This window comes from Poecilia reticulata, chromosome 14, assembly GCF_904066995.2.
Source record: "Poecilia reticulata chromosome 14, P_reticulata-male-v2, whole genome shotgun sequence".
Classification (NCBI taxonomy): domain Eukaryota; kingdom Metazoa; phylum Chordata; class Actinopteri; order Cyprinodontiformes; family Poeciliidae; genus Poecilia; species Poecilia reticulata.
In genome coordinates, this window is record NC_088843.1 from 16,504,936 (window position 1) to 16,530,848 (window position 25,913).

At 39.3% G+C, this 25,913-nt stretch overlaps 1 protein-coding gene across 4 annotated transcripts; it reads right to left on the reverse strand.

Moving 5' to 3' along the window:
* Positions 1 to 54: 54 nt before the first annotated feature.
* On the reverse strand, positions 55 to 25,166 carry mlxipl (MLX interacting protein like). 4 transcript variants are annotated; one of them, XM_081615595.1, is made up of 18 exons: positions 24,462 to 25,166; positions 23,341 to 23,447; positions 19,934 to 19,981; positions 19,740 to 19,822; positions 19,569 to 19,658; positions 18,097 to 18,138; positions 13,238 to 13,412; positions 11,606 to 11,686; positions 10,030 to 10,181; positions 9,338 to 9,950; positions 9,178 to 9,254; positions 7,057 to 7,300; positions 6,274 to 6,341; positions 5,990 to 6,112; positions 5,689 to 5,816; positions 5,384 to 5,507; positions 3,466 to 3,595; positions 55 to 3,331 (listed from the first exon to the last, which is right to left on the reverse strand). In XM_081615595.1, the coding sequence occupies exons 1-18, from the start codon at positions 24,797 to 24,799 to the stop codon at positions 3,183 to 3,185; spliced, it is 2,772 nt and encodes a 923-aa protein (XP_081471721.1). In that variant the 5' UTR covers positions 24,800 to 25,166; the 3' UTR covers positions 55 to 3,182. The 4 variants fall into 4 exon arrangements, with proteins under 4 accessions (XP_081471721.1, XP_017163944.1, XP_017163943.1 ...); XM_017308455.2 differs by having other exon boundaries at positions 6,274 to 6,389; positions 7,057 to 7,297; positions 24,462 to 25,164; XM_017308454.2 differs by having other exon boundaries at positions 6,274 to 6,389; positions 24,462 to 25,164.
* Between the last annotated feature and the right edge of the window lie 747 nt (positions 25,167 to 25,913).

Below are 25,913 nucleotides of genomic sequence, written 5' to 3' on the forward strand. Positions count from 1 at the left end.
GAATGCTTTTATAAGGAGCTGTAACTAGAAGAACACAAAACCATGTAAGCAGAATACAAGGCACTGACTTTATTTATGAGCAAGGGGAGAAATGATGTTTCATACATGCAAGTCAGCCTGAGAGTAACTGTAGAAGGCCACTGGTTTAAAACACAATTATAAGACACACAATATACATGTAAAATTAGTCACCATTGCTACAGTGATTGACAGCTCTACATGTGTCACAGAAATTAATGTACAGTATGCAACATGTATTTATGCAATATGTAATATATGTATATGGTAAAACTTTAAGCACACATCACATTTAGTATTAGTTCTGGGTGAGTTGGAAGTTTAATTGAAAATATGATTTACTTTTATTCACTACAAACAGTCGTAGAAGTGAGCATCGAATCCAAATCCAGCCTTCCAGTTGTGTTGGTCCGTTATGGAAAGCTGATATTGTCATTAATCATGATACCTGCTGTTCAAGAAACAGCGTCAAAGGCGCCACCTGGAGTTTATTAAGCAACACTACACAAATATCTATAATCAGAAGGAAAATATAAAGAAATGAGGGCTTATTAAGGGCTCAAAGGGGAAAAATCATTTGTCTAAATATTTATGTATGTAGTTAATACTGCAATAAATACATTAAATGTCTCAAAAATGTATGTGTATGAATAAATATGTCAATAATTTATAAAATACAAAACTGATTAAATCTGTACATCACTGATTAAAACTCAAATTTACAATGTGTTCAAATCATATCTAATGGGCTCTTTGCGCGTACGGCGCGGACGTCATATGAACAAACGCGGCTTTCTTTTATCCGCTTTGATTTACCACGACAGCTAGAAAAGACAAGATCGCATTTCAGGAGGAAATAAAGCAACACCATGGACATTGTTGTCTTCCAAATATAATGGGCTTTCAAGTTTTCATGGATTTCCAAGCGATCCTGAATTAAGACGGTGGCTTGTAAATATTCATCGCTACCAGTTAAAGCTAATGCTGCACAGCAAAGTTTGCAACCTTCACTTCACTCCAGATCAGCTTCTTCAGCCTAAAACTACCGGGGGAGACGGATTGTAAATAAAGGAGCCGTCCCTGAGTTATTTCCATGAAATCAACTGTATTCAGTGTATGGGAGGAAACAAGTGAGCGGACCAGAGCCAGACAGCCGAGCAACTGATCTGCCTGTACACACTGCTGAAAACGCCGTCCTATTTGAGCTCTTCACAAGAAACATGTAGAATAAAACTAAATAACACAGAGACCTTAAGGAACACATCCATTTTTTTCTAAAAGCAACAACTTTAACCTGAACGGTGAGCTGAACTCGAACTCTGACACCAGAGCTGAACTACTTTTAAGCTATGGGGCTTCTGCTTCGGAAGCAAAAAGCCCGAACCGTAACCTCCCCAGTTACTTGGTCTCTGTTTGACACTAAAGACAATAAACAAATATAATTGAAAATAAATACAAAGTAGGGTAAAAACATTGTCCGTCAGAATTAATTCAACGTTTAGATACCTAAATATCAAATTTTTATAAGAAAAATGTCAGAGAATGTTGCCTAATAGCATAAGCTAAAGTTAATGTTAGTCACAAAGTAAAACTCACCTTCGTATCGGTGACCACATAACGAGGCGTACATCTTGAAACCTTTCTCCAGCGTTGGGGCTTTGGATCGAGGTACATCATTAATTGTTACCTTGGGTAAGCTCTGCAAGCACCTAGCGTAAAATGCCATTGTCAATACCGGAAGTGACCGACCTGCTTATCCCCGAACACGGAAGCTGACGTGCAAAGAGCCCATTACTTCAGGTATTTGGTTCATGTCAACGATTTATGAAATATTTTTTCCTCACTATGTGTCATCATGAAATATAATGCACTACAAAACAAGATTACGGAATAATTTTGAAAAAAAAAAAGGGAACTTTTAAGGTCTAAAGAACACATTTTAGCCAATTTTTACATTTAATTATTCACGTACTTTACAAATTATTAAAATTAAGTAATTCCAACTGTTTAAAGTATGTATTTTTTTTCTTTTAAGTTACTACATATACTGTAGTATACCTTATCATTGACTTCTATTGAATTGTGGACTCTGACCCTTTGCACAAAAGTCGAGTCCCTGCATGCTAGCTAGTTAGCTATTGTCAAGAAAATAAATTTTAAATATGCTAGCTTTAAAATTTAACATGACTTGATTGAAATAGCCTAATTATAGTTTTAAAATTTGTAATTTACTCTGGCCTATTGAGCTTTATTTTACCTGTAGTTAAGGCAGATTGTTTGCCAAGATCTTTGATCTGCCCTCAGTAGCAATCAGTAGAAAGTTCCAGCTTTTCACACTGATCTGTGAAAGCCAACAAGCTGCAGGAGATCAGGAGAGTCTGCTTCCACCTTATTTAGACAATGGTGACAACTGGTGTTTGATCTTGTGAACAAATTGCAGGGAGTTTCTAACTTCAAAAAGGTCAGAGACAAGTTCTGGTTGGATGAGCAAAGATACGCCTTATTTGAATAAATTAAAGACAAGAATACGCCTTTACTATAAAAACTTTCCACACAGAAGTAACCTATCAGATTTTGCTCTTTGCAATTTCTCCAAAGACGTCTTTGCTTTTTGTTTGTCGTTTCATCTTTTGTCTTTTTTTCCTTTTCTCAGGTAAATTCATGTGTTGTTTGTGCACTGAGGTTTCTGATGTTATGTGATGTGCTTCTCTGGTGATAGTATCCATCTGTCTTGAATAAATGCTGATATTTGTGACGCTGTTATCTCTGCGTGATCTCAGTTCTTGCGCACAGCATTTTTCTGAATCCGGGCAGAGAGAGGATATAACAGGTCAAAAGGTTTTTAAAGTTTTAGAATTTTTCCCCTCTTAATACTATCTAGCTGGTTAGCTAGACAGATAGCTAGATAAGGGTTTTGTTAAGCAGTTTAAAAAGTGGTGATATACTTTTTGAACTCCAGGTGGCACTAATTAAAGCTTGTATACATAAATCTTGTAGTAGCGGAAAATAAACATAATAAAGGTGGGTCTTAACTGCACTTTTTAGACACCAGGGGCCACCACAAAGCATGAATGAATTTTGAAGTGACTTTCCATATTTCCGTCCCTTCACTAAACAGGATTTTCTTCCGAGGGTATTCTTAATTGGTCCGTAAGCTGCGCACACTACTGCCGCATGATGGGCTGTAAGGAGTGGTCCATAGCAGGAGCAGGCTCCCCCTGGGTCACTGCGAGTGCAGCCTGCTCCGGTAGGAGGCTAGGGTCAGTCAGGATGGCTGTGGTTGTACTCAAGAGACGGAGTGAACTCAGAACCACTGGGAGAACAAGCAAGAACAGGAGAAACAAGATTTAAAACGCCAACTTCCAGCTCGGCTGACCACATAGAGGGTAGTACTAACAAACGGAGTGTAACTGTAGAAGCCTCTGACGGGGTTTGTGCTGGACTCACTGGGTCTAAGAGCAGGCAAGGCACAGTGCTGGTCCAACCAGGAGAGAGTGGATCGACACAGGTCTTCCACGCTGGCCGTGGAAACCATCCCATTGTAGGACTCGAACAGAGGCTCGATGATGATACTGAACTGACACTGAGCTAAGGAAGGACACGTTTCAGTATCAGGATTCAATCTTGTCAATGAATCTCACCATATTTACAAACCTGATCATATATCTCAAACATTTCTCAGTGTGTAATGACCTACACATCTGGCCTGTTGTGCCTGAAGACATTCACACCAATTTAACCGACAAGTCAATAATTTGTAGAATAAAGTGAAATAAAAGCACAAGCAGTTATTAACATCTTAAATCATAGTGTCTGGAATAAGATGTACAAAGGTACATCAGATTAACTCTAATAGTTTTACCCGTAAACATGGTCACATTGTTATCGTTTATAATTTGTAAATAAATGTTCAGATCAAGAAGAATTTGTTGTTTTGTACTTTAGAAATACAGAAGTAGTAAACCTGATAATGGTGCTGTATGCTTCATTATTAATTTTGCATTATGAGTTTATGTTTTCATGCTAAACAGCGAATCGTGCAACAGGCACAATGGGAGCAGGACTTTTTTACAGCACATCCATGCTAAGCTAAAATATGCAGCATGCACTTTTGCACAGCGCTGCAGAATGATTTGTTTCTTGGACTTATTTATTTTTACATTTTACTTCTGAATTTCTCAGAAGCAAACAACAAAGAGGACGTGTTTAAATTTCAAAGCCAATTGACAAGCAGTATCGTGTCGGTTCAAAGACCACCACGTTTCTGTGCTGGTTTAGTTTCACAGATCTTAATATTAAATGCCTGAGGGAGGGAAAAAAATAAATCAAAAAGTGACCTTGACCATTCTCCCAACTCCCGCAGAGGCAAACTCAGATGTGAACCTGCTCATTTTTGTTTTACAAGCTATAGATGTTTCATAAATCATCTTGCTGCAGGTGCCTCTGGCAGCAAAGTTTGAAGAATTATTTTAGCTTCGGTCTTTGATGTTATCTTTGTGGTATGTTTTATTAAATATATTGAGTTGAGAGGATCCCGAGTTCATTATTTATTTCACACTTGGATTCAGTATATATATATATTTTTTTTTTCAAAGAGTGGCACTGATTTTTACAGGAAAAATGGTGAATTAAATAAAAAACAATAATTTTCAAACAACGCACAGGTGTCTGTGTGTTGACTCCCGGACTAAAGAGTGAACTTCTTCTGACCTCAAACTGCAGCGTTTAAATTTTCATCAGAACAAATGAAAGGTGTGGAAGCTCAACTGATATTTTCTTACCTATATTGCAAAGCATCTGCTATAAGTGGTATAAAGTCTGTTCATACGTGTTTGGAGGACAAGGCTTGGAACCACATCATTAGTTGATGTTCTTAAAGTGTCTGCAGCCTGATGTCGGTACTGTCACTTTACTCTCAGTGGCTTGCCAAGATTGATAACTTTATTTTAAAACCTCAAAATAAAAATTAAAGTGCCTTTCTTTAACTTTAAAACCAAACAATTGTAAAATGTTTGACTCTTAAGGGCCACATAACAATAACTTTGGTAACAGTTATGTGCGTACATGTCATTCTATCAATCGGTTTTTATTTATTTAGTGCCAAATCATTTAAATATTAATCAACTTTTTAGAAGTCGAATGAAGGAAAAGCGATAATTTTATACATTCTGACACAACCGACATTTTGAGGACATTTCTGATCTCGACACCACTGATCTACGGCATTAAATCTCAATAAAACACTCTCAGGCGTGTGGTGACAAAATACAAATGACTTCAAAAAATATATTCACTTTTGTGAGGCGCCACTTCGATTCAAATCCCGATTAAAAAAAAAAAAAACTCAATTCATTCAAAAGGATACGATCCAGAACTTCCAGTTCTGCAGAGTCTGAGCCCGGACGTACTCTCTGAACTTTTGCCTCATGTAGTCAAAGCGCTGCCGTGTGATGGGGACACCTGTGGCTGGGAGCTGCTGCTGGCAAGCACTGCACAAAACACATACCAACACACACGGAGTCAGCAGAGCAGCGTGACCCATCTTCATGACAGCAGGGTAAGAAGAACGAGGAACATCAAGGGGACAAGCCACAGTCTTGAATAAGCATCTCTAATCTTAGGAAGTGAGGAAACACACAATCAGAGGCCGATGCTGAGTAAACGTCTCACTTGATGGCAGAGTTCAGGTGCTGGATCTCCTCTCGGAGTCTCTGGACCTCCTCGTGCAGCTGAGCTCTCTCCTGCTGCATCTTGCTGATGTACTCGGCAGTCTTCTGCAGCGTCGTGGCTTTGCTGATCTGTGCCGGCACGCAGACAGGTTACAACCCGCGACGCAACGCCGCGCAATTATTCACAATGTCATTAGCGCTTCTGTTAACACGGGGAGATGGACTTCACCAGGCCGCTCCGGCGCTCTTCACCGTTCGACGGCTTCACTGGTAAATGCAGCTGAGTCATTCGTTCAGCGTACCTTTATGCTCGGCTGGGAGCTGAGCGTCGTCACCAGGTTATGTAAAGTGTCGAATCCCAGTTTGATGTTGAAACGTCTCTTTTGCTCGGCAGAGATGTGAGTTATCCTCCTGGTCTCCGTTTGCTGCAGACAGACCACGGAAATGTAGATCACATTTCAAATCTCATGTTCCCAAAACGATGTGCAGACGTGCAGCAAAGAAGGAAAAGACTAGAACACTCAAAGTTCTTTACTAATAGAAATAAATGCCTTATTTAACATGTAAACATTACAAAATGTCCCACCTTGTTAGACTCCAGCTTCCCTTGTCCTGAGAAGCCGGACTGCGGGGAGCCGGGATTGGAGGCTTTGTCTAGAGGGTTTGGTGGAGAGATTTGGCCTGGATGAGCACTGAACTGAACTAAAAGAAATAACAACATTGACCTTTAAGTTTAGCTTCAGCACATAAATAACATTCTGAATTCGACTCTTAATTATTGAAAAAATGCATCGGATTAATTGTGACTAATCGATTTCTGAAATAATCGTCAACCAATTTAGAAAGAGAAACAAAAAAACTCCTATTAGACGCCTTTTGCTGTCCAATAACTGAGTAAATTAAAAAATAATCAACAGATTAGCCTTACGCTGTATTGATGCTAAGTGGAGCAGAAAGGCCTGAGATTTTCTCATGTTGACGTGAGAAGAATGTTTTTTTTCACTGCACATCCATCCTTTGATACAAATGATCGAGCTTCTCACTAAAGGAATGCTTTGTTATTGCTTTTTAGGTAATAAAATGTTTATTTTCTTAATTTAAAATTATTTGAATTATTTGCATCTTTTATGTATTTTTAAAATCGTACACAATAGGCCTTCAATGAAAGATCTGCAAAATGTGTACATTTTTAATCTGATTATTCTATTAATCATGACTAAAATAACCATATGCAGCCTTATCAGAATCAAACTAATATGATTTGTTGATATATTGCTAGCTTTCCCCCCCACATTTTCTTGAGTTAAATGTAAACATTTAATCATTTATTTGAAAATTCAGCTCATAAGTGAGATATGTAAGGGCGTACCGGTCAGGCTGCTCCTGTCTGTGGCGTAGAGGGGAACAGGTGACAGCTTCTCGGTCTTGGGAATGAGCGGGGCGGCGGTGCTGTTGGTGGACCCGTGGGTGAGAAGAGCGGACACCGCTGAGCCTCTCGAGGTGCTGGCGCGCGGCCCGCTGTGGCCAAGCCGCGGCGTCATCACTGTACGCCAACCTGCTCCGTGCTGCAGTGTCGAGGAAACGCTGCCAGCTGGAGCGGCGCGGCTTGTCTGCTGAACAACACATGTTTTCTGATGAGAAAGAGAACACCAGAGCAAATGCATTTGACTATGTCTAAACTAGAAAGACGTTTGTCGTTACATTAAGAGCCAAAGTACTACAGAACAAATCTGCTGACTTGTGTGCGTGTGGCTTTTAAGCAGTTTGTGACGCTTCAATACTACAGAAAGCTAACAGTAATGAAGTGCTAACAAATACAGAAAACAGAAGCACACAAAATGTGCCGATGAATTTTTGATGATGAAACACTGTTTCAAGAAAATTATAATATATATTTCTCATTTAAAATAAACCCATTGCTACTAATATCAGGAAATGTAGAATTCGCAACTTATTTATTGGAAAGAGTAAAAAGTACAGAAATGATTCAGTTAGCAGGTCTGTTGAGGTTCAAAAACAATGAAAGACGGACTGCTAGTTTTGATATTTGAAATCTTGCTGAACAAAATCAGTCTTTAATCTTAAACTGCACAAAATAAAACTAAGCTAAAATAGATTAAGCTAACATGCTAACATAGATTAGGCTTAAAATGATAACTGAAGCTAAGGCAAGCCAAATTAATATTAAATAAACTAGATGACAAATTAATATAAATTTATATCTTTAAGATTAACTAAGACAAGAAAAACTAAGCAAAACAAAGCCAAAGTAGGCTAAACTAAACTTCGCTAAAATTAAATGGATTAAGCTAAAATCCGCTTTGCTAGAAAACCGTTAACTAAAACTAAGTAAAATTAAGCGTAACATAAGCTAACACAAATTAACACGAGATTAACTAAAATGAATTTAAACTAAGCAAAACAAAAATACAATATAAACTAGGCTAAATTAAAACAATTTAAACTAATGTAAGGTAAAATAAGCTAAGAAGCTTTTTCACAGGCAATATTAATGAAACATCCCAACAATTCCTTCAAGGTGAACTCAGTGACTGTTGAATATTCATGTGTGTGTGTGTGTGTGTGTGTGTGTGTGCGTGTGTGTGTGTGTGTGTGTGTGTGTGTGTGTGTGTGTGTGTGTGTGTGTGTGTGTGTGTGTGTGTGTGTGTGTGTGTGTGTGTGTGTGTGTGTGTGTGTGTGCGTGCGTGCGTACGGGCGTGTTTGTGCATGTGAAGGAAGTACAGTCGCTGTTCAGCTTCATGGGGACTTGACATTGAGAGCATATGCTTCTTGATAAAGATGCCTTTGGCTTTGCTTTCAAAGAATATAACCAAAAATAATAACAAATTAAAATGGGATAATCTGACATGGGCTCAGTTAAACTAATTTCACTTATTTATGATAAACTAAATTATTAATAGCTAATCTAATAATAACGAATGTAGCATAAGCTAAGATAATTTAAAATAGAGTAAGCTATAGGATATGCTGAAATAAATTAAACTCAACCAAACACTAGTAGTTTGGTTTAAGCTTAACTTAGTAAAGTTAAGCCACTTTACTATGCGGGACTAACCATCTGTTTAAAGCTCTAGTTGACATATTAGACTGCAGCAGTTATTTTACAACAAAAAGCCTAATATTTTGCTGAGCACTGTCTCTTCCTTGCTACATCCTTTCTAACATTTAGCAGGATTTAAGAGAAATTACCTAATGCCAGAACTCCTTTGTAAAAGAAAAAACAAAACAAAAAACACCCTAAATTTTACATTTAGGAGTTAATGTCCGAACATGAGCTTACAAGCTGAAGGTCTTTACTACACAAAGTAAGACATGTTCAGTTAAGCTAACCCATGCTAACAACCAGCTAGCTATGAGTTATAATCAGAATGGATCTCTGTATTTGAAACATGTGTTTTAAACAATTCCTGTTACGTCTATTTATCTCCTTGCAAAACAAGAGATACAGAAACACTTATTTAAGGCTTACCACAGAGCTCTTAGATGTTGACCTCTGACCTTTAGTTGTCATCAGAGAGGTGCTATTAAATCCAAGTGTTGGTTTTCCTATAAGAACAGAGAAAATTATCCATCGTGCGCTTCACTATTAGCTGTTATCAGACGTAAAGCGGTTGTTTGAATTAGCTCACTGTCATGTGTGCTGGAGGAAAGCAGCTTAGCCAGGCAGCTGGTGGGGATGGGGGCAGTGGATTGGGGGTTGGAGGGCAAATCGGGGGACCCAGCTGTCCGCAGTCCTCCTGTCTTCTGCTTGTGTTTCCCCCTGGCCCCTGAAACAACCAGCTGCTCCGGGACAGACAGGCAGTGGGTCGCTGTGACAGGAGCCAGCGCTGCGTGGACCGGGTCCGACGCGGCGGCCGGGTAACTGAGAGAGTGGCAGTGGGTCTGGGAGTACGGGTCCACCGCCGGAGCGTAGGTATGAGCCTGGTACACGGAGCCCTGCGCTCCCATGGTGGAGGCCGTGTGAGTGATAACGGTAGAGGTCACGCTCGTCGTTGTGTAGAGCCCAAACTTGTGACACGGCAGCGGGTGCAGGAAAGGGACGCTTGCAGAGACTGGCTGCTCTGCGTTACTGGTGTATGCCGTAGACGAAGACGCATCGTGGTACGACTGATGTCCATACGACATGGCTCCGGATGCCATGCTGGACGTATGGTACTCGCCACAGTCCTGGCTCGCCCTGGTCTGCTCTGAGCGAGGGCTGGATGTAGAGGGCTGGGCTAGACTGTCAGAAGACAGAGTAGGCTGCAGGGGGAAAAAGACTCAAAGTTAACGTTTGTTTTTAATAAAACTCTCCACAAAGTCCTGTAAGCAGCAGAACCACCTGAGCCAGCTGGGTGTCGATAAGAAGCTGAGGGGCCGTCACAACAGGAGAGGGAGCGGGAGCATAAGCTGTGCAGGGTGGACCGTCAAAGTAGCTACAGTCGGCAAACCCACTCTGGTGAGTGGGCTGACCTCGGTAGTTCAGAAAGATATCTGGGAAACAGTAACAGTGTTTATTAGACAGCCATACTTATTACAAATTACTTTTATCTGGGAAACATTGAGGTAGGAATGTGATATTTTATAATCTAATGTTTCTCTTCTGTGCTGAAACAATAAAAATTGTGTTTAAAAAATAAAATAAAAAATTCCAATTTGCCAGAATGCTCGGAAAGTGGAACAGTGCCCTCTGGAGGACAAACTGAGTATGACAGCATTACTGAAAAATAATGGTCTACTTTCTCCAGTCACTGGTTACTGAAGCGTTTACAAAAAGCTGTGGATATAAAATATCTACACTCCACGTTCATGTTAATTTTTTGTGATGAACAAAATGAGACCATGATAGTGTATTCTGTCTGACTCGAAAGAAAGAAAGAAAGACACAAGCAAATCTGTTGGAAGGAAAAACAAAAATAAAAACAGTGATGACCTGGCCTCCTAAGAATGAGAAAACTGAAACAAAACTTTGTCAAAGTGCTTTTTGATTAAATTTAAATCAAAGAACACTTTGTTGAAGTGTCGCTCTGTCCTCCCACAAGGTTTTAGGAAATTTTAGACATGCCTGGATGTAATACTCGAAACAAAATATTGTTTTTCAACTGCTTAATCCAGACGGTATATTTGAGATCTTCGGTAAAGCACATTGCAGCATCCTTTGAGTCTGGTAAGTGATTTACAAACATCTCAAAGAATTTGAAATCTGCCATTCTTACTTTATAGTTGTGTCCAAATTTTTTAAGTACTTAATGGACATAAAATTAAGTTTTTTTGTTCATTACAAAACACAATAAAAATTTTTTTTTACACTTTGGTACGAAGGAGATCTGTCAGTCATTCTGGATCCACAACATGAAAAGCGGCTTCATTTGTTTGCCATATTGATTGCTTTCTACTTTTAGGCTATTGTCAGAAATTGCAACCGGATTTGGGTCACTCTGTCTTTGAAAGTATTTACGCAGGTTTAATAAACGGCTGATCAAGTCTGGTCTTGAGTAAAATTCACTGGACGCTTGTGGTCCAGCTTACTACAAAACTATGATGGTAGCAGAAGGTGTGATAAAATAAGGAGCAACACTTTTTGCTGAAACATTTTCGGTTTAAAAAATGGTTTTATTTTATCAGGGAAATGTCTTCAAAAACATAAAAAGAATTTAAAAAAAAAAGCTCTGTGGCCACCGTCCAGATTTGTACCGTTCTTGAACTGCAGTGGGAGGAAACACAAAATCCCCCCAGGTGCTGAAAATGGCCTGTGGACCTGCACTTTGGACACCTACGGTCTAGATTTGTCAAACAAGACCCTTACCTAACCAGCTTCAAGAAAAGCAACAACGACAGGTAATAATTAAACACTAACACATCACATGTTGCGGTTGCTCCTCCTGACAAAGAAATAAATCGCCGCATAAACAGAGTACCTGGGATGTCCATGAAGTCGTCCATACTGGGCTGCAGCGGCGTCAGGCCCGGCTGGATCATGTCAGCATTGCTTGTGTATGCTGAAGGGAGAAACGCGTACGAAATGAAATCATGCACTAAAAGGCGTGCTCCTCATTTTCACACCACGGTATCAACTGTTAAACTCATCACCAAGACAAACAACGTTAAACAGAAACGATTAAATCAGTCTGTGAGGTAATTTAATCTGTTAGTAAATAAATAACATATTGATCATAACTACAGCACATTTTATCCCTGTGACCAACCCCAGGGATTAAAACGCGTTAAAATGTTAACTTTTATGGTTTTGTAAAACAAATCGTCAAACAGAGAACAGAACCAGCCGTCTTTATCAACTTATATAGTCCCTTTAAAGGAGCAGTATTAAAGATTATGGACTTAGCCTTCTATCAGGATATTTTGTGGCATTATTATGATAACAATAAGTGTCATGATAAAAAATAAATATTTTTATGAAACTGTGTGACTGTGACTTCATAGCACCACAAACACAATTATTGTTCTTGGAAAACATTTGAAATGGGCTTCTTCAAACATTACTTAGAAGAAATTTGACTTCACAATTTAACACCCTAAAATTGGGGCTCTGTCTCTTTAAGAAATTCCTGCTCTTTCTGACACTCCGCCTTCAGCACGTCATCACATCAACATTCCTCTATCAAGCGTTTTCGTCAGAGCAGTGGACTGAGAGATAGCTCCTATGATGAGCTCCAGAGATGTTTGCTAAGTGCTGCTGCTGCTAGTTTGAAGGAGCTGAGTGAAGTGATCTATGATGCAGAAGCTCAGCTGGGAAGCTGCAGCTCCAGGAAGGCAGCGCTTGTTTGCCCCAAGCATTTTACAAATGCGTATGGTTGCTTAGGGAGATTAAAGGATTTCTCAAACACGCAGGAAAAAAAACAAAGCAACACTTCATTTATGTGCAAAGATAACATGATGAAAAGCTCAGAAAAGTTGATTTTACATAATACTGCTCCTGTAACTTCCTGACTCAGATGCTGCTACCTCAACAGATGAATGTCAACGGCTTCAGTTTCAACAATATCCGATTTATTGCCAACAAGAATAATTAAAACAAAAGAAGATAACCCACATACGTTGTCTGTCTTGATGCTGCTTTGTCATAAAAAATAAAAGCAAAGATTACCGCTGTCAATCAGACGGTGCTGGAGACGGTGAGTGTCTCCACAAACTACAAACTAGGCCTTTTTTTTTTTGAGAGACAATTTGTTTACAAATACTTTGAAATTCACTTTATTTTTATTTTTATTTATATATTTTAGATATTTCAAATGTCTTCGAGATCCAGCGTTAAATGTTCATTAGAATTTAAAGTTTATTTATCTTTAAGAATGCGTTCTTGCATTATTATTTTTGCCAGTATAATTACATTACTTAAAAATGGTCTCGAAACAATATTATCGTTTATCACAATAACTTCTGGAACAATTTATTGTCTTGCAAAATTTCATGACAGGCCTAACCACATAACACCATGATCTAAAACTTCACCCTTAAACACTTTGTTAAAAAGCCCTGCAGTTTTACACAAATTCATTTCGAAAGTCTCCAGATGTGGACAACCAACTTACTGTTGTGTCTGTCGCTGGTCCAGGGACAGGGTTTCTGGGTCATGGTGAACAGCGTGTCGGAGATGTCGGACAGAAGGCAGTCCAGGTCAAACATGTGGGCCTCTACGGGGGCGACTTCAGGTTGCTGGTAGGAGTGACTGGACCATCTGTCCAGCTTGGTCTGGCAGGTCTGCCCCTGCAGCACAGCAGCAGAAAGACGGAGAAACGTCATCAAAAGCCACGCTGCAAACGAGCGGAGGCCAGAGCGAAGCGATGACGACATCTGACTCTCGTGAAAATTGAACTAGAGGATTTAGAATGTTAACAGCCTACCAATCTGCGTATCGGTGTATAAATGTGTGAGTGTGACTGAGTGAATGTGACTCTAGTGTAAAGCGCTTTGAGAGGTCAAGAAGATCGGAAAAGCCTGATATAAGTTAAGTCCTTTTAAAAAGTGTGATTTACTTACTATGCTGCACAGTAACTGCATTTAGTCATATTTTCAAATTCACTGCTATTTATTAATGCAGTGTAAATTTTTTTATATACCAACTATGACTGAACTCTATCATGACAATAATAAATCAAAATTCCTAACACGATGCGATAAATTATAAACGATACGATAAATGCCCACCTCTAAACTGAACTAAGAAATAATTCTTAGCTGCAAAATTACTTTATCTCTTAATAACAAAAACTAAAACTCAACATATTTGAATACATGCATTACAAAAAAGATTTACAATTGAATATCCTTTTACAAACAAAACTACACTCGCCCCCCTTTGCAGCAACCAGTCGGTTAGAAACGCTTTATGCTAAAGAACCGCCGTATTCTGGAAAGCAAGTAAAACTTACAGAAAATGCAGCTCATGACTCGGTCCGCTCCCTCGGCACACAGTGCTTTATTTCACCCTGACCGTCTTTGTCATCTTCACCCACCAACCCCAGACCCGGAGCCGGTTTTATAGGGAAGCCCAGATTGAGCCGGAAGCTCCGTTGATTACGTTTGAGACATCCCCTCTGAGAAGATTGGTGAGTTTTGCATGCACATGAATGTGTTTGTGTGTGTGAAGCCCATTATGAAAAAAAACCCACATTGTCAAAAAACACAAGGCCCCCAACAGGTTATCATTATGTGGTTTCATTTTGACGTCTCAACATTTCGAAACCAGCGACAGCCTTTTGTCCCTGACCTAATTCTGGGAGCTGCACACACGTGCATGCAAACAGGAAGACCCGGCCAGTCAAACTGCGCCTGGTTAAATAGGTATAACACACTCACACGCATGCACACGCATACATAGGACCCTCAAAATTTCTTAATTCTGATAGCACATATGTTTTGGGCTCCCTGCATCTGAGTGGTACCTCATAATAAAGACCACGTCAAAAAAAATTAAACAAAGGAAGAACGAACAAAGATTCATCTTCCATCTCTGTTTCATTCAGTGTAACTGGATTCATAGATTGAACTTATCAATCAACATCATGTTTGCAAAAAAAGAGCCTCTGGTTTGATCTCGAGTCACTTCAGGTGATTAATTTTAGATGCGGCCCGTGAGGAAGAATCACTGGAACCAAGTTTCAAGTCGTGAAACCACAACATGTGGAATTTGCTTGAAAGAAAGAAAGAAAGAAAGAAAGAAAGAAAGAAAGAAAGAAAGAAAGAAAGAAAGAAAGAAAGAAAGAAAGAAAGAAAGAAAGAAAGAAAGAAAGAAAGAAAGAAAGAAAGAAAGAAAGAAAGAAAGAAAGAAAGAACTATGGTTGACATTAGAGGTGTGCCGATCGATCGGACACCGATCATAATCGGGCGATTTTCGTGAAAAAGTGCAATCCTAAGCGATGTGGAACTATATAACGCACTGAGTGAATGGGGAAGTTTGCGTGTTGCGGTGGAAAATTAAAGCACGTGGGGTGAAGCAAGTCAAAATGCATCAACACGATGAATCTAATACGACATAAAAACAATGCCATACTTGACGGAGTTTGGCTACATCGAGGCTCACTGCAGCAAAAAAGACATATGGAGGATCAGACAGCAGGTAAAGCAGCAAACAGCTACAAACACTCACCCAGATTAGCATGACGGTCAGAAAGCTAAACAAATAACCCGCAAAATTATTTAAGTCTTCGAGCTGCGATGTAAGACGCTGGTTCTGATCTTGCTGTTGAACCGCTGCTACGCGCTACAGGTAGTAATATTTCACAGACGGAGCGCCGCTTCTGCTCCACCTGGTAGTGACTCTCACACCGAACCTCTGCTTAAAGCTGCAGCATCTAACCTAAAAAATAAATTTTACATACGTATTAAAACTTTCGCTGTTCTAACATGAGACAGATAATCTCTAAAAAAATAATCGATCTCCTCCATGCTCTGCATAATTACTCCGCTCAGACAGAAACAGCCAATCAGAACTAGCAGTAATCAGCTAGCCGCCATGCTATCAGGAAGTTTTCATTCAGTAACTCAGGATTGTTTATTGTAATGGAACCTGTTTTTGCCTTTGAATGTTAAGTTTTATACTTGAATTTTTTGGCAATGTTGAGAGGTTTTATTTTGGCTCTTTGCATTATTTAGCCTCTTCAGAGCCTTCATATGTTTTTAGTCTGTTAAAGATGGTATTATTGATAGCAGTACAATTTGCAGAATGACTGTTTTGTTTAGTTTTCTTCTTGGAAAAAGTTATTAAAAACAAGTTTTTGTCTAAATTAAAGTGAATTTATGGTTCCTTTTTCCACATAATGTAACCGGTAGTGCTTGCTTATGATTAAAAAAATTATAATTATGTAATCAGTATCGGTGATCGGCCCTCATGGATGATCGGAATCGGTATCGGCAGGAAAAAACCTGATCGGCACATCTCTAGTTGACATCATGACCATTCTAGAAGCTTTATTTTAAAACTTTTGAAATCATTTGAGTTTTATTTTGGATAATTGGTTCACCCTGAAAAATTATTCATTTTCATTTATAAAACCTCAAATCAACACGTGATTTTCATCTTTTCTTGCCTCCTTTTCTGAGCTGGTGGTCATCCTGAGCAACAGTCTGACTGAACGGCCTACACCCCCCCCAGGCGATTGCAGCTTTTCAGCCCTGATTACAGAGAGCTAGAATCTCTGAATCACTGGAGCAGAAATTATGACATCAACAAATTATTATCAATTTTATGCTGTGAAACACACTTCTGAAGCCGAAGAACATTATACCCCAACAGTCTTATGCAACTGCTCCTATTAGTTTTCAGACTTTCAGCATCAACAAATGACCAATTTTGCCCAGGTATTTTGTCTCTGCAAGAGTCATTGCTAACATCAAGAAAAAATAAGCAAGGATTTTATTTTACAAAAACAATTTACATTTCTCAGTCTTAATATCTGGTTAGTTGCACTCATTTTATTGTAATTCGATTTCTTTCTAGAGCAAAAGTTTCTCATCATGATCTAACTTATTTTACCTTTTTTTAAATGTAGATGTGTCTATTCCTTAATTAAATAATCAAAAGGAACCAGTTTTGGCGATTAATGAAAATCTTAAGTTTTACAAAAATAACCCTGTGTAAAGGAGGAAACGAGAGGTGGTTCTTCAGCGCAATTGTTTTGACTCAAAAATTGATTTTGAATCGAAAGGTTGGCTTTTAAAATCAGATTCAAATCATGAGACAATAAACAATTTCCACCCGTAGAATATAAACTATTAGCTTTTCTGTTCTTGGTTTTCTGCCTTCCTCCAAACATTATAAATATGTTCATGAAATACAATTCTAGATTTGTTCATGATTCCCAAAACTAATGGGAGTGGTGATCTTTTTTTTTTTTTTTTTTTGCACTTGCCTTTGCTAAATAGTTTAAACAGCCAGATTACAAGATATTTGTTGGATTCTAAAACACAACTTCTACTCCATAAAACTGGAAATAAAGAAAAAACTTGGCTCAATAGATTTTGGCCAAATTAAAACGGAGACCTAGTGAGATGAAAGACCAAAAAACTCTAGTTTGATGGATCAAAAATAGCTGTTTTGTTTCGCTTGTGTGTTTTTCCAGGCTCTGGATGAAACCGGTGGACGGCCAGATAACACATGGCAGCGTAGAGCAGCGATCTTTGACCAGCTGCTGATATGTTCCCTTTTAAGTGCCGTGCAGAGCCTGATCGCACGGAGGCTAGGAGACAAGACTCATTACCGGAGCGTTCTTAATTTTTAACTCAGCTAAACGGAGCCTCTCAGCGCCGAGGGGAAGCTCAGTTTATCCGCCGCCGCTTCATTCACAGGACTGAGCCGTCATTCATGAGGTTCCCTCCTGCTTTCTTCGCCGAATTACATCTGCACTTTGGGTTTCTGCATCCTATGGCGTCACGAACAAACTCACAGCACCTCTGCTGCTCAAGTCTGACAAAAGCCCTGCTGCAAGTAGGTCACATTAAAAAAAAAAAAAAAAAAGACATTACATTTTGAAGCAATTTCACTTGAATGAAGATTAAAACCCCCCTAAAAAGGGACGAGAGGTGTTGAGAGTTCCTGGTAAACACTGCGTCAATTACCTGTAAATGTCAGGCTATGACGCACGGCTCAAGTGTTGTTTTTGTTTTGTTTTTTTGCCCCTGTGGATCCTTTTTTTCTAGTTTCTATCTAGTTAACAGAGGGAGACTCGTTCCTCATGATCTTATAATGCATTCAGGTGCGAATAATAAGGAAGCAGGTCACCGGCCCACGCGAAGCGGACCGGGTCAGGCAGCCGGGTTCAGCCTCAGATGGTAAAAAATAAAATAAAATAAAATAAAATCGATATCCCTCTGCCTTGATGCACTTCCAAGACAAACAGAAAGACACACAGGAGCAAGAATAGACAATGACTTGTCAGATCAGATCGCTCACCTCCTGCAGCATCGACAGGATGTCATCCTTCTTCTTCTGCAGCTGCAAAACGGAAACAGAAAAGCATAACAGTCTGATTTACAATAAGTGAGTCTGACAGTCGACACAAAGAACAAAAAAATTCACCCTTTTCAGTTCTTTAATGGCAGTGAGAGCAGGCAAGTTTTCTTGCAGAGCAAATAATATGGAGGAAAATATTTAAATTGCCTTCTTTATGGTAGCTATTTCAAATTTTGCTTTCATTTTTTTTTTTCATTCAGAATTGAGAAATCTGAAAATAAAAATGGAGAAATTCTAAAAAATACAGCATTCCAGGAAAACAACCCGATTCTAACTGTGGGGCACGGAGATGGACGTGTCATCGTGTGGGGATGGTTTGCTGCAAAAGGACCTGATCCATTTTGCCGTCATGTTCCGATATTCTATTGTGAATCAGAGGGAGATTGAGGAAAATGTGAAGCCGTCTGTGAAAACCTCAAACTGGAGCTCGCAGTTTGACAATGACCCAAAACAAGGCAGTTGAAACTGGTAAGGTCCTAGTCAAAACACAGGCTGAGATGCCGTGGACTGAGTTGGAACCGGGTTTACAAGAAACCCCCAAAAAAGCATCTCATCGTGTCCCACTTCCCACAATGAGAAGTGGGACAAACTTTCATCAGATTGATGTCGCAGCCTGGGAGAGTCTACAAGACGCTGAAGTTATCCAGTTTTGCCAGATTTTAGTCGCAGGGTTTGGGTGTCCTAACTTCAACATCAGCAAGAAAACACATTTTTGTTGTTAATTTTGATTTAATGAGTAAAAATTGTTTCTTTTTGTCATCTAAGTGGAATTTAATAACTTTGTTTTCCACAGCTAAATAGAAAAATAGACATTTATATATACATTTCATAAAGCTGTAGTATGTAACTTTTATAAAACATGTTTTTAAATATTTGTTAAAACTGTCACTATGTCCTGACAGTATGAGAAAAAAAATCCAGCTCCTCTGCCTTCTCTTCGTTGTCCTACAGCTATCTGCAGAAATGTACCGCTCCCATTCAGAAACAACCAATTAGAACCAGGGGGAAGGTCTTAGTGCTGTCAATCACTCTTGTGTATGCACTGCTTGGATCCTCCTGTTTGTTCTGTGCTGCACTGCAGCGTCTTCCTTACAGCAGGTCTTTCCATAAATGCTCAGATTATCCACCGTTGACGGCAGACAAACGGTTTAAAACTTACTGTTATTTTTCCAACATTAGAGCATTTAGCAGCGTGGACACCAGGGGGATTGCCAGCGCAAAGATACTCCTCCTGGCTCTGATTGGTTATTTCAGAGCCAGCATTTCTGCATATCATCTATATAGGCTTTTGTTTACTCCATTACCTTATTATAATTTAGGACAAACAAATAAAGAAAAAAACAACTCTAGTCTGCAAGTCCCAGATTTCTAAGCCGAACATATGTAAACACGTGCAGCCGACTCACACTCACCCTTTTCTTGTAATAAATCCTCCACTTGTGGTACTCCTTAATCACCACTTCAATCCTCCTCTTCCAGTAGCTGCCCTCCAAAATGATTGCCTGTTGTTCCAACACCGGAGAAATCCAAAGTTCAACAGAGAAGGAAAGCTAACCTCGACTCAATTCATTTGAATCGCTCACCTCAGGCTTTCGGTGAGCTTCTGCCTCGGAGCCTTCCAGCGGCGTCACGAACCCGCACACCGGGTTCTTCCTCTTCTCCACATCTGAGGGTAAAATATACAGAGCAGGTTTATTGCTTTAGCTTGAGCTAACCAGCATTATACTGTAAAAAAAAGACATTTATGTGCAATCTGGTAAGAGCCAAAAAACATTACGGGATTCCAGCCCAGGACCTTTTTTCTGAAAGGCAACAGTGATGCCAGCTGTGAAAAGACACAAGAACAATTTACTGAACATGCATTAGAATATACGTTCAGATGAGACCAAAAATACCTTTTGAAAATTGACAATCTTTAAGTATAAATTAAACATACTTTTCATTAAAGCTACATTTTTCTATTAAAATGGTTTCGTTATTGGGCTGATGTAATATCCTAATTCTAAATGTCCTGTGTCACTGCAAAAAAAAAAAAAAGAATTTTGCCAACTTTATTATTACACTTAAAATAAGACAAAACTAACTTACAAATAACTTTTCAGCAAGACTTAAGAGCTTGTTTTAAGTCAATAATTCCTTATTATTGATTTTAAAAAGTACTGGTCCAACTGCTACTTATAATATGGGAAACATTTCTTGTTAAAAGTGAAATAATCTGCCAGTGGAACTGGTACTTTTTTAATGACTATTAATGAGTTATTTACTTAAAACAAGCTCTGATATCTTGCAGAAAAGTTACTTGTAAATAAGTTCTGTCTTATTTTAAAGTGGACAAAGATATTAGCACTACAAATCAGACCAAATAAGATTTTTGAGTTTTTTTTGCAGTTCCGTTACTGTAAGTGAAAAACTATCGCAATTAACAGAAATTAATCCTAATTAATCCATATAATGAGCTTCACTTAGTGATTAAGTTCCTAAGATAAATGGGATTTTAAATTATAGTCCAATTTATTTATCGCGTCTGTATATAAATGTCTGGTTTCAACGTATTCTGAGGTTATAGTGTGTTTTCACTGAAACAATCACTTCCACTATTTCAGGAAACAACTTTCTACTAACATGTAAAATGTAAATCATGTTTGTTAATTTAGCGTCAGATATGTTTGACCTCTCTTTGTGCTTTTGTTGGTCATCTGCAGGAAGCGTATTTTTCATGAACAACATCCCCTGCAGACGGTTCCATCCATATTTCTCGAGCTAAACTGTGCATGGATCCCACTACCATGTTCTCAGAAGGTTTCCAAGGCGCGGTTTATTCCTTCGCTACATACGTAGACCGAGGAGCTATTTTTACTCCAAGAGGCAAGAGATTCCGGTCCGACCTGCAGGCACCGGGACGACCTGAAGGCAGAATCCTCTGTAAACCACACCTCAACTATCAGCTGGCATCGCCTGGCCGTCACAGCAAAGACAAGAAACAAAAAACTCTCCCGCTAAACTCACAATCAGTCAATAATTTCAATTTTTGCTTGACGGTTATAGATTGCCATCGTGTCAAAAAAAATCCACAAGTTTAATCTTTTTATCTATCTTGCATATTTAAAAAAAAAAAAATCAAATTCCACCTGTATGAGAAAGACCTACAATGAGCTACCTGTTATTTTTAACAAGTCAAGCTATGTGATAGAGCTGAGATAAGGCAGTCCCTGTTGCCCTCTGACTTGTTTGCAGCATTGATAAAGTGATGATGTCCAGCACAAATTTAAAGCCTTTTGTGCAACTCCTTATGCTTTTTTCAGAGCACAAAGGCAACATTCTACACACATTACAAAGACATTCAGGGTTCTGAGTACAGGTCCGTCTGCGGTTCTGAACTGTCCCCACCGGTAAAAAGAAGGATGATTTAAGACTACAAGGTTGCACATGTTCCTGAAGAAGAAAATGTTTTTTAAGTATTGTGAAAAGGAGAGGAAACATTTTAAAAGGTAGGTAAAGTGTTTTTTTGTTTGTTTTTTTTTTGTGGTATTTGTTGTATTCCTGGAATCCAGTATAGAGCATTGAAACAGTTTTCATAACATTAACTCAAAATTTTCACCGTTTGTCTTTGACACAATTTGGTGAGGATTTTTTTGACAGACAACGACCTTGTCATAATTCAGATGAGATGCTGCAGTGTGTTCTTTACTGATACACTGATACACTTATTTCACTTCCGATACCGATATCTGAGATTTAGTATCCGATACAGAAAAACAGTGCTGAATTGACTTAAAACTTTTTTTTAAACACAGACTGCACTAGTACAACACATTTAAATACACCAATAGCTGGTCGAACGAGAGGTTGGAGAAGGAGTTAGCAGCGGTGGTTAGCAACGCTAACCCGAAACAGCAGGACGCGCTGTTGGGAGTATTCCACACTTTTATTTTATTTCACTTCGTCCACGTAAAGCCAGATCTCCATGTACTAAACATTATAGTCTTAAATATGAGAAGAGTAATGATAGTTTACCGCTCTGCACCTCATCATCACCGATGTTTCTCCTCCCTACAACGTAGTTCTTATTCTGTACAATAGTACAACAAAGGAAAAATGGAATAGGCGCCCCCTTGTGGTGATACCTACTCATCTCTAGGAGCCAAGCAGCGTAATGACTGCTAGAATAACAGCCAATGTAAATTAAATAATGAAGAAACTGAAGTTGACAAATACAATGTGTTAACTATCTTGGTCAAACGTGTAAAAATAAACTGCAGCAAACCTTTCTAAAGGTTCAGAAAGTTCAATTAAGAATTATAAATATAATCTAAAATAGATAAAGCCTGACATCGCTCAGAGAACAAAGTACAGTGATCCCTCGCTATAACGCGGTTCACCTTTCGCGGTCTCGCTGCTTCGCGATTTTTTCTTTGTGCAGTTTTTTTTTTCACAATGCGTTGTGTTCTGCGTCCTGATTGGCTAAAATATACGTAATGCAGATTGGCCATTCAGGAAATGGAATCTGAAACTTTGAATGCCTGCTGAAAAAAACTGTGGCCGGAAGCTCTGCGTAGATGCAGCTGTGAATCTCACGGGGCAGGTTGGAGGAGACAATTTAATGACAGGACTGCGGTGTCATTAATGCCGTGATTGATGCACACGCACATCCGCTGACCTGAAAACAGGTTTTGTTCTTTGGTTTCAATGTAGAGTATTTAATTATGCTGTGTAATAGTTGTAAAAAAATAATAAAGGTAACTACTTGCGATTTCACTTATGGCAGGTTATTTTCGGAACGCAACCCCGCGAAAAACGAGGGATCACTGTAATGAATTGGACTGAATAGATCTATCTGTACTGATGAATCGGGCACACTGTCACAATACTCGATCTGGATTTTTTTTTTTCGATATCGGGACCGATACAAATATTAATATTGGATCAGTGCATCGCCATCTTAAACAGACTGCTTGTGTTGGAAATGTGGCAAATTTCCAATGTGACTGAATTAAATGGGCCAAAATTCCTCCACGGTAAAACAAACAAACAAAAAAAGAAGCAAAAAACAGTATAAATAAAATTGAAAACGGGAAATCGTTTTTTACAGCTCTGTGTTAGATGCCCGCTCCGCTTTTATTTTCCTAATCTCTCACTTTATAACGGGCAGCAGGTGGGAGCGGAAGAGAGGACGTGCAGACTCACACTGAATGAACCAGGCTCTCCATATTGCGTTGTTCAGACGGATCTTATCCCTCCAAAGCAAGCGCAGACCCTTGAACGACTTCCATTTGGGAGAGACTATTTTCCCACTGTGGTGGAGCAAAAAAAAAAAAAAGCGAAATATGAGTTTCATCTTAAAAGAAGAAGAATGCTGAAAAACAAACTGTTGCCTGACTGTCTCGCCCCTGCGGGAAACCTGTCCTGAATTTGACTAATAGCACCCGATTGACTGCTTTCTCAGGATGTTTGCTCCCTTTTTTTTTTTTAACTCTAAGATCCCTCCGCCTGCAGAGTGCTGGGAAAGGGGCTGCTAAAGTGAGGTGCTCCAGGTGTTGCTAGGAAGCCCGGCGAATCATTATCAACATGCTTTTAGTGGGTTAAAAAAATGTCTGCAAGTTATTTTCTGAAAACCAATTGAATCTGCTTTGTGTGCAGTACAGTGGATAGACTAAACATATTACAGGTTACAGTTGATTTTCTGTGATATTTTAGTTTTTCAAGTAAATCTATATTTGGAGTTTAGCGTGTTTTTTTGTTTTTTTTTGCAAAAGACCAGATGAATTTCTATTTTATTAGTGACTGCAATATGTAGCTGCATCATTAAACAAGCAGCAGTGAGCCTTAAATTAAAGAAAAAAAAGGAAATAAAAGGCAGTGGGGCCTTCATTGCATGACCTTTCCCCCTTTGCCTCAGTTTCTCTGTAATCTTTCCATTCCTGCCAACTGGATTCAAAGTCCAGTTTACAGTGAAGACTTTCCAGGCTGTTGTGTAAGAGACACATCTACAAGCCTCAGTTATCAGTTTTAAAGGGGAAATCTGTTGGAAAACATGCTTTTATGCAGACTTTCTTCACTGCAGGCTGCTTGAGGCGCTTTAATACATTTGTAACAAAGCTTGGGAGTCATTTGCAGTCTGCAGAATACGTTCTCTATTTCATTGGAAGAGCTGAATTTAAAACTGAGAATGCGTGTTAACAAAGCGGGTGGTTCAGGTTATGTGAGATTCAGCACTAAAGTGCACACAAATCACTTTTCTATGATCAATAATCTGGGACCTCAGGTTAGTCGACGGCCCGCTCCCGTGACCAGGCTGCAGAACTCACCTGTAAGCCAGAGACATGCACTCGAACAGCCGGGTGAGAGTGGGGTCGATGCTCAGGCTCCCGGAGTGGTACCGGTAGGTCTGGCACCACGTCCTGTTCACCGTGTCGAAGTCGTACCGCAGCGAGCCGCCGCTCTTCCTGCGGCGCGCCGCAGAGTCGCTGTGCGGCGACGACACCATGAAGTGTCCGCTGTGGATCACCTGGGTGCGGGCGAAAGAGCCGGGCGCGGGCTCGACTCCCGCCGGACGAGCAGGACCCCCCTCCGGTTCCGAGTCCGACTCAGAGGAGTCCTGCAGCTGGCTCCGCGCGGCCGAACACACGCTGCCGTTTCTCGCCATGGCATGCAGCGGCTCTGCCTCTCTAACCCGCGCTGGATGATTCTACCTGAAGAGGGTGGGCTCCTTCCAGCAGCAGCGACCGCACACCTCTGCGCTCTGGGTGGGAGCACGGCAGTGTCAGAGCAGACTGTCGGCGTGTCCACTTCCTGATCCGTGAGGTCTTCATGCGAAAACAACTCAGAGGTTCTTTAAGGGTCCAAAATGCTGCGGCATTAATTATTATTAGTCATGATCAAAACAGTGTCTCAGATACTGACCTACAGTGCTATGCGGTGTATTTTTGGCAGGGCTGGAATTGTATTTATTTTGTTAAACACAAAATAAAATCTAATCGTTTTATAGAATTATCGTACTATTTGACGATACTTATATCGACTAGTAGTATGTAGAACATATTCTGACATATTCACGATATTTTGATAAAGGTAAAAGAAACTCTTACTCCTTTTTAGATACTTTTATGGCTGTAAATGCACATCATAAACAAATATTGCTCTTGAAAAAAACGTTCCCATTTTAAATCGGCTACTTCAGGGTGTCACTTTCTTAAAGAAGTATAATTTATAATACCGACCTGCAAAAATTACCTGGATTTAATCAGATGTTCAAATTTACTGATATTTACTGATATCTCCACAAACGGGAGAAAATAGTAAAAATAAAATTCAGTTCAGTTTAACCTGAAAAAATAAATATTAATGCAAATTGCAGAACATTAGTAGCTAGGTATACACATTTGCAAGTACAAATTGATGGAAGTCTCCATGTTAATTCCAAAAAGATAATTTTCAAATAGTTGCAAGTTAATAAATAATCCAATATTAGAATGGCTAAGTTCAGTGCTCCAAATTTAACATCTCTTAAACCATCACCTGCTTTCTTTTGAATTTTTTCCCCACACATATTCTGATTCCGAACATATAAATGAATTATGAGCTGCAGTTGAAAAGAAAAGCTAGTCTCGTAAATATTAGGAACTGTATAGGAAGGCAAACCAGTAAATTCTTCAAAATAAAGTTGATGTAGAACTACTGCTTAATCTTTTTTAGCATGATCACCACTTAAACTTACATTAGCCTTTTGTTATCTTGCAACAGATTAAAGGCAAACGGGA